At 39.8% G+C, this 8,792-nt stretch overlaps 1 protein-coding gene across 4 annotated transcripts in view; it reads right to left on the bottom strand.

Annotated features, from left to right (window-relative positions):
* Nucleotides 1-2,667: 2,667 nt before the first annotated feature.
* The window catches only part of LOC139574453 (teneurin-3), a 175,828-nt gene continuing 169,703 nt past the window's right edge, over nt 2,668-8,792 (bottom strand). For all 4 annotated transcript variants that reach the window (XM_071399021.1, XM_071399022.1, XM_071399023.1 and 1 more), the window contains one exon: nt 2,668-4,292. In XM_071399021.1, the coding sequence (XP_071255122.1) occupies nt 3,540-4,292 (753 nt within the window). In that variant the 3' untranslated portion in view covers nt 2,668-3,539. The remainder of the gene's footprint in view (nt 4,293-8,792) is intronic.

The following is an 8,792-nucleotide window of genomic DNA, read 5'->3' as shown; positions in this document are numbered from 1 at the left end:
AAAGAATAATCACTGTTCTGCAACATATGCTTAAACAATTGAAATATTTGCTGTGCTAGACCTAAGGGATAATGTTTGCTTTAGGAATGTTGTTTTATGTTGTAAATCTAGAAAAACATGCCAAAATGCTAACGAAATTAGCCCTGAAGCATTTAATAGTGCTATAAAACAAAACAAAAAGAAGTTTGGTTATTTGTATTACATATTTGAATACTCTAATGTTAGAATTAAACAATCAAGGCCATTAAACATTTGTTGGACAATAATTGTACAAATTAAATGCCTTTTATGGTGTAATTTTATGAAAACATTAAAACAATTAGGTTGCTCCTTTACATGGTGTAATAGCTAATATTTTGGTTTATCATATATTGGTTTATCATATATTGGTTTGGTTTACTTCATATTATCAAATATCATATATTTCAAAATTGTTAATATGAAGACATATATTTGAGATTGTCCCATCTTTGAAGAATCCCTGAGCTCAGCAAAAGAAAATCTCAGCCTCATGGCAAAATGTGTGAAATAACATGAGAATAGTTATAAAACTGCACAATTTTCTCTATATATTTTTGAGGGGTGAGTGGGGCCTTGCTCAGAAACTGAGGAGGCCCCGCGAAACTGCGCTATGCCACTGGAATGTTCATGCCTTGTCCAAGGCAACACATACCAGTAAACCAAAATCCCTCATTCAAGTTAAAAATATGTGACGTGTGTGTACACCCATGCCATGTATGATTGCACTGGTATTTCAGGCACTGGGACTTTGATTCCTTTGTGTCATATGAAATGAATACGAGTCACATCAATTGAATTTTAGAACATGGATGTCTTTCACATGCGTCTGTTGTGCTTATTGCATAATGCTGTTGGTCTTTGATATACTTGGAAAGTCGTGCCATGGCTTTTACGCTGGTCTTTGAAGTAGGCCACATAGCATTGCGTTGTGATCTGCTGGTTTGCTTTGAAGATGCCTGTTGTGGTCACACAGTGATAGTGGTTATGTTGAGCTATGCTGTTGATAATTTTGCTTACACTTGTACTGGGACACCTTAGCTATTCTGTTTGAAGCATAGGTAAATTTTGCTAAAACGTGGTGATCATGCCCTTTGCTGTGGTTGTTTGATGCTGTCTCTGGGTACTAATAGCCAATGGATGCAGTCATCTGATGCTACGGTGATGTTTGATGCTTCTGCTAAGAAATCATGTCATGGAGTCCTGCAGTCTTCTCTGCAATATAAAAAAAACTTTGAAAGATATTTTGTTTAATATAAACTCAATACAGTGACTGGTTGCATATTGTATAGTAGTAGGAAAAAGTACTGACCCCCAATCAAAATCCAGGAATGCAGGCATAATATCTTATCCACATATGCTTATCTGGGGTGGCAGGTAGCCTAGTGGTTAGTGCATTGGCATTGTAACAGAGCTGACAAGGTAAAAATCTGTCGTTCTGCTCCTGAACAAGGCAGTAACCCACTGTTCCTAGGCCATTGTTGAAAATAAGAATTTGTTCTTAACTGACTTGCCTAGTAAAATAAATACTACTCTGCTGTAGAAACTGTACCACTAGAGAGCAACAGAGGACTGGATAGACATTAAGGGTTCATATGTGTTGTATGAAATGTGGTCCTTCATTTCCTTTAAAACAAATTATTAAAATAGCATGGATCAGAATTACATGTGATTCCTTACAATTAGGCTGGGAACTGCATCACCTGTACATTCTGAAGAAATGTTAATGTTCAACTAATTAGTTTCACATTAAGAATTCTTCAAATGATTGTGATTATGTGGGCAGGCTATAATTGAGCCTAAAACTTGTTCTACAGAGTTTGTGCCCTGTGATCTGATACAACTCTTAAGGATTTGATAACATTAGGAAGGGCAAGCAATTATTACAATCCAAAATCTAATTGGAGTTTCCGTTCAGAATTTTATAGAGCGAAGACGACTTACCCCGAAACCCTAGGATTATGAAGTTGATAGAAGCCATCAGTGTTAAGGGGTCTTGTCCTGTCAAAAATCCTGGTTTGTTACACTCACAAATCGGTTCTGTCACAATTTAAACAATTTAATTCAACTGTTACAAACAGCTGACTTCAAAGGGGAGCAGGATTTGGCCGTCTTAATCATTTTAGGGCACACATTTAGGAAATTAAGGTCTCATTAAACACTTTCTAAACGCCTTTAGTAAACATCTTTAGTAAAGACTTGGTATTTTACGGTACTACCACTTCATTAGAACAAATGACAAATGAAAAAGCGTTTTAATCCATGATCTTATTAATTATACAAAACACAAGTTATGATAATAGCTGCTAACATGTATGGATTCTATATTTGGACAAACTTGTTTGGGTGATATGCGTTCATTCATTATTTGTGTTCATTAAATATTTATTGGACAGGGGCCAATTATGCGAAGGCATTATGCGTGATCAACAGATTTAAAGGAGCAAATATTTCACTGAATGTGGTATATAGTGATCGTCTGTACCACCTTTAAATATATTTTGTTTTTAGTGTTTCTTGACAGGATATTTCATACCTTATGCAACAAAATCTTGCAGAGACTTCTAAATTAAATTTCATAATTCAAAGACACATTTTTATGATGCAATATCCAATATCATTTCTTCTGTAACATAATACAAAAAAATATATTAAAAAAAGGTTTTAGATTTTATTTACAAGGTATAAACACAACATAAATTACTTGTTATAATCATCAATGGACTGTTAATCAATTTCATAGAAAACAAAACAATAAAACTCATAATTTACAAAACATGGTGTTCCTGTGCTTGGACAAGACAAGTATCTGTGCCAGACTTCATTCATACATATTTTGCCCTGATCTCCTACCAAGGCGGATACACAAAACAAATATTTTGGGTATTAAAACATGTAACTTGTTATGATGTCCTTTTTAAAAGCAACACAAAGGGGAGTGGAGTGCTTCTCAATTCCGACATGTTAGGTGTGATGGTCACTGAGTGAGACGAAGCCTCAAACTGAAAGGTCATTGATTCAAGACAAACATCTGGTAATGGACATTGCCTATTGAAGAGTAAAAATTCATACATCATATTTCCAGAGAAGTGCAGATATATGCGTATGTAAACATTTCATTTCACCTTTAAATACTTTATTTTAATTTTAAGCAGACAACACTTAGTAAAAAACAGAGACAAAAAAAAGACTAAATATTTCCCAAAACACTACTATTTCTCCTGGCTCCTGGTTGAGAGTCCACAGTCCAATCAGTTTGTGCTACAGAGGTACATCTTGTCACTGCCCATATTAAGGTTTGGCGTAGTTATACATTTACTCTGTAGTAGTCCCCTGTTAAACAGCATTGCACAGCATTGCTTTCGATCCCATATGATTTACAAAAACACACCTCCCACTCGGACATAGCTATATTTAATCTTTGGCCATGCCACTATTGTTGCTTTCGTTCCCACCGTCGCCACACCTCTATTGAAACAGGCCATTCAAAGTCTCTTTGGCAGCAAGTGCACAATAGTTAGTTACCTTTTCCCTATTTCACTTTGCCGTAGGAACTGAATGTTATTAGCGCTGTCCGCTAACTCCGGATATTGCTCAATGGAAAGTGCGTAGTACCCGTCGTACCCTAGCACTTTCCCATTGCTCAGGAGCTGCCTCTTCTCTCCCTCTGTCCATGGGCGGACGCCCTCCTCGCCATCGCGCACCCTCTGCTGTTCCCTGGCCCACACACTCACTAACGCCCTCTGGCGGGCCAACTCAAGCACGCGGGCCTTCTCCTCGTCCACCGTGGAGCCATAGCGCACATGCAGCGCAAGCACCCCACGCCGCAACTCCACATCTGCGAAGCGCCGAGTCCGGCTGTCCATGACCGTGGTGGACTGGGACACGCTGACATTGACGCCGTTCTCCAGGGTCTTGTGGCCGCTGGTGAGGCGCAGCGTGGCCAAGTCGCCGTCGGGCAGGCCGGGCTTGACGAAGTAGTGAGTGTCGCAGCCTTCCACAGTGAAGTGCAGGTCTTCAAGGTAGAAGGCATTGTTGAGGACGGTGGCCACCTTGATGCAGTCCTCGTTGGCTACGTTGAGCGTGTGAGTGTGGGCGGTGCCCTTGTAGATGGCGAACATGACGGCCCTACCGATAGGGGACTGGGCGGCTGAAAACCATAACCAAGGTTTCTCGCCTCGGCGGCCTCGGCCCGCATTGACCTCCGGCAGCCGCTGAAATGTTAGGAGGGCATGCGCCTGTCTGGTAACTTCCTGCTGGACCCCAGAGATGGACTGTAAAGAGAATGCAGTGAAACGTTAATGTCTGAGCATGGCAGACCTTCACACTGCAGTCCATTCATGAGCAGAAGCAGGCATCAAACAGTGCCTGCAAGATAATTGTATTACCAGGAAGTGAGATAAAGCTACAACAAGGTAAAATGCCGTTGTGGATTTTTATCATATAATGATTACTAGGCAAATCTTGACAGCTTAGTAAGCATTGAATAATGATTATGTTAACAATGACAAGTGGTAATATCACATATGTAGTGTGTATAAATGTCTATGTATTTCTTATGAATTTGTATTACAAGTACAGTATAATTATATCTGTGTTATGAATGTGTACTGCAAGGGCAAATATAACACATTGTCTTGGACAGCAGAAAACGTTAACTGGATACAATAAATGAAAAGTTCTAGATAAGTTATTTGCTACTGTGCCAAATGAATTAAAGAATAAATGGAAACCAATTTGTACTTCTTCCTATGAAAAAGCTGTCCAATTAAATGTGATGCCAATTATTTATAAAGAAAACAATTGCAGATCAGAAGAGATTACATGCTTCTTTTTCCACTGCTTGTTTGTCATAGTGGTTGATATTCATCCAGCAAACAACTATGCTCTTTTAGATCTCTACATTACTCCCTGTTTGCTTACAAGGCCCTACTTCATAAACTTCTGTCTTATCTAGATCATCTTTAATATTGCAGATAAATTGTGGATTCTGTCAATGAAATTGTCTGCATCATTTCCAATCCCCCATATACAAGTGCTCAGAATAAGTGGGAACTCCTTCAAGACTGTTGGAAAAGCATTCCTCATGAAGCTGGTTGAGAGAATGCCAGGAGTGTGCAAAGCTGTCATCAAGGCAAATGGTGGCTAATTTGAAGAATCTAAAACACAAAATATATTTAGTTTTGTTTAAAACTTAATTGGGATAGGGGGCAGCATTGGGAAGTTTGGATGAAAAGCGTGCCCAGAGTAAATTGCCTGTTACTCAGACCCAGAAGCTAGGATAGATTTGGATAGAAAACAATCTAAAGTTTCCAAAACTGTTAAAATTATGTCTGTGAGTATAACAGAACTCATATGGCAGGCAAAAACCTGAGAAAAATCCAACCAGGAAGTGGGAAATCTGAGGTTTGTAGTTTTAAAAAATTATTGCCTATCCAATATCCTGTGTCTATGGGGTCAGATTGCACTTCCTAAGGCTTCCAGTAGATGTCAACAGTCTTTAGAAGTTGTTTCAGGCTTGTATTGTGAAAGGGGATCGAATAAGATCTGTTTCAACAAGTTGTCAGGCTGAAAGCCTTTAGTTTAGTCTCACGCGTAGCCGTGAGCGCGACGGTCGTTCTCTTTCCTTACTAATGACAACGGAATTGTCCGGTTGGAATATTATTGAAGATTTATGATAAAAACATCCTAAAGATTGATTACATACAGTGGGGAGAACAAGTATTTGATACACTGCCGATTTTGCAGGTTTTCCTACTTACAAAGCATGTAGAGGTCTGTAATTTTTATCATAGGTACACTTCAACTGTGAGAGACGGAATCTAAAACAAAAATCCAGAAAATCACATTGTATGATTTTTAAATAATTAATTTGCATTTTATTGCATGACATAAGTATTTGATCACCTACCAACCAGTAAGAATTCCGGCTCTCACAGACCTGTTAGTTTTTCTTTAAGAAGCCCTCCTGTTCTCCACTCATTACCTGTATTAACTGCACCTGTTTGAACTCGTTACCTGTATAAAAGACACCTGTCCACACACAATCAAACAGATTCCAACCTCTCCACAATGGCCAAGACCAGAGAGCTGTGTAAGGACATCAGGGATAAAATTGTAGACCTGCACAAGGCTGGGATGGGCTACAGGACAATAGGCAAGCAGCTTGGTGAGAAGGAAACAACTGTTGGCGCAATTATTAGAAAATGGAAGAAGTTCAAGATGACGGTCAATCACCCTCGGTCTGGGGCTCCATGCAAGATCTCACCTCGTGGGGCATCAATGATCATGAGGAAGGTGAGGGATCAGCCCAGAACTACACGGCAGGACCTGGTCAATGACCTGAAGAGAGCTGGGACCACAGTCTCAAAGAAAACCATTAGTAACACACTACGCCGTCATGGATTAAAATCCTGCAGCGCACGCAAGGTCCCCCTGCTTAACCTCTAACGAGTCACCAACCCTGATCCGGGAGCACCCCCCACCACCCCCCCACTGAGTAGCATAGCTAGCATAGCGTCACAAGTAACTTGTAGCATCTAAATATCATTAAATCACAAGTCCAAGACACCAGATGAAAGATACAGGTCTTGTGAATAAAGCCACCATTTCAGATTTTTAAAATGTTTTACAGGGAAGACACAATATGTAAATCTATTAGCTAACCACGTTAGCAAAGGACACGATTTTTTTACTCCCAACAGTTTTTTCCTGCGTCAGTAGCTATCACTAATTCGACTAAATAAAAATATATATAGCCACTAACCAAGAAACAACTTCATAAGATGACAGTCTGATAACATATTTATGGTATAGCATAGTTTTTTTTGTTGAAAAATTTGCATTTTTCAGGTATAAATCACAGTTCTACATTGCAGCTGCAATCTGAAATAGTGCTGACCCAGCCAGAACAATTACAGAGACCAACGTCATATAACGAATTACTCATCTTAAAACATTTCAGAAAAATACACAGCGTACAGATATTAAAAGCCCAACATCTGGTGAATCCAAACAATATTTCAGATTTATTAAATGTTTTATAACGAAAACAAAATGTAGCGCTAAATTAGCATAGCTATACCAGGCAGATTCGGCTGGGCGCCCACGGCCAGTTCACATGCACAACAGATATGATATAACATCGTAAATTGGGTCTTACTATGGCTGATCTTTCATCAGAATGTTGATCAAAGTGTCCTTTGTCAAGATGAGTCGTTGGTTCCGTTCAGAATTGTTCCTTTCCCACTCCATTTAGCACAGGTACTGGTCGAGTGGCACGGATCTCTCAAACGTAAATAAAATCAGACAACGGAACACCGCAAAACTCCCGAAAAAATTCAAATAATCTGATTAAACTATATTGAAAAAACATACATTACGATGATATGGTCACATGTATCAAACAAAATTCGACACGGAGATAGTTTTCATCCATAACGCCAGCAAAACAGTACACAATCGCAGCTCCAACTCGTGCGAATCAGAAAACCGGAAGTTGTCGGTCACGCCAAAGAAATAGGTCTTATTTCACGTCAGTACCAGATAAACAAAGAATTTCTCCTCTGACGTCCTCTTGACACCCAGAGGAAGGCGAATGAAGTGTGTTTCTGGTCATAGGGGTCATGACCATATATAGGCAGAGCGTTGAAGCGAGCATAGACTTCTTGCATTCTACTTCTTGGTCAGGGAAAGTGCTGTCAAATGACTTCTGTATCACTCAGAGACAAAATTGAAACGGTTTTAGAAACTAGAGATTGTTTTCTTTCCAATGGTATTATTTATATGCATATAGTAAGAGCAATAATTGAATAAGAGGCAGTTTAATCTGTAGAGCAAATTATGCTAATGGGAAAATAGCACCCCCTGTATTCTCAATAAGTTTTAAGCCAGTGCATGTCCAGGCCTGTCTGAAGTTTGCCAATGACCATCTGGATGATCCAGAGGAGGAATGGGAGAAGGTCATGTGGTCTGATGAGACAAAAAAAGAGCTTTTTGGTCTAAACTCCACTCGCCGTGTTTGGAGGAAGAAGAAGTATGAGTACAACCCCAAGAACACCATCCCAACCGTGAAGCATGGAGGTGGAAACATCATTCTTTGGGGATGCTTTTCTGCAAAGGGGACAGGACGACTGCACCGTATTGAGGGGAGGATGGATGGGGCCATGTATCGCGAGATCTTGGCCAACAACCTCCTTCCCTCAGTAAGAGCATTGAAGATGGGTCGTGGCTGGGTCTTCCAGCATGACAACGACACGAAGCACACAGCCATGGCAACTAAGGAGTGGCTCCGTAAGAAGCATCTCAAGGTCCTGGAGTGGCCTAGCCAGTCTCCAGACCTGAACCCAATAGAAAATCTTTGGAGGGAGCTGAAAGTCCGTATTGCCCAGCGACAGCCCCGAAACCTGAAGGATCTGGAGAAGATCTGTAGGGAGGAGTGGGCCAAAATCCCTGCTGCAGTGTGTGCAAACCTGGTCAAGAACTACAGGAAACGTATGATCTCTGTAATTGCAAACAAAGGTTTCTGTACCAAATATTAAGTTCTGCTTTTCTGATGTATCAAATACTTATGTCATGCAATAAAATGCAAATTAATTACTTAAAAATCATACAATGTGATTTTCTGGATTTTTGTTTTAGATTCCGTCTCTCATAGTTGAAGTGTACCTATGATAAAAATTACAGACCTCTACATGCTTTGTAAGTAGGAAAACCTGCAAAATCGGCAGTGTATCAAATACTTGTTCTCCCCACTGTACATCGTTTGACATGTT

Source organism: Salvelinus alpinus, chromosome 4 (assembly GCF_045679555.1).
Source record: "Salvelinus alpinus chromosome 4, SLU_Salpinus.1, whole genome shotgun sequence".
Classification (NCBI taxonomy): domain Eukaryota; kingdom Metazoa; phylum Chordata; class Actinopteri; order Salmoniformes; family Salmonidae; genus Salvelinus; species Salvelinus alpinus.
The sequence above is the reverse complement of the archived record's forward strand: the minus strand, read 5'-3'. Positions and strand labels throughout refer to the sequence as shown.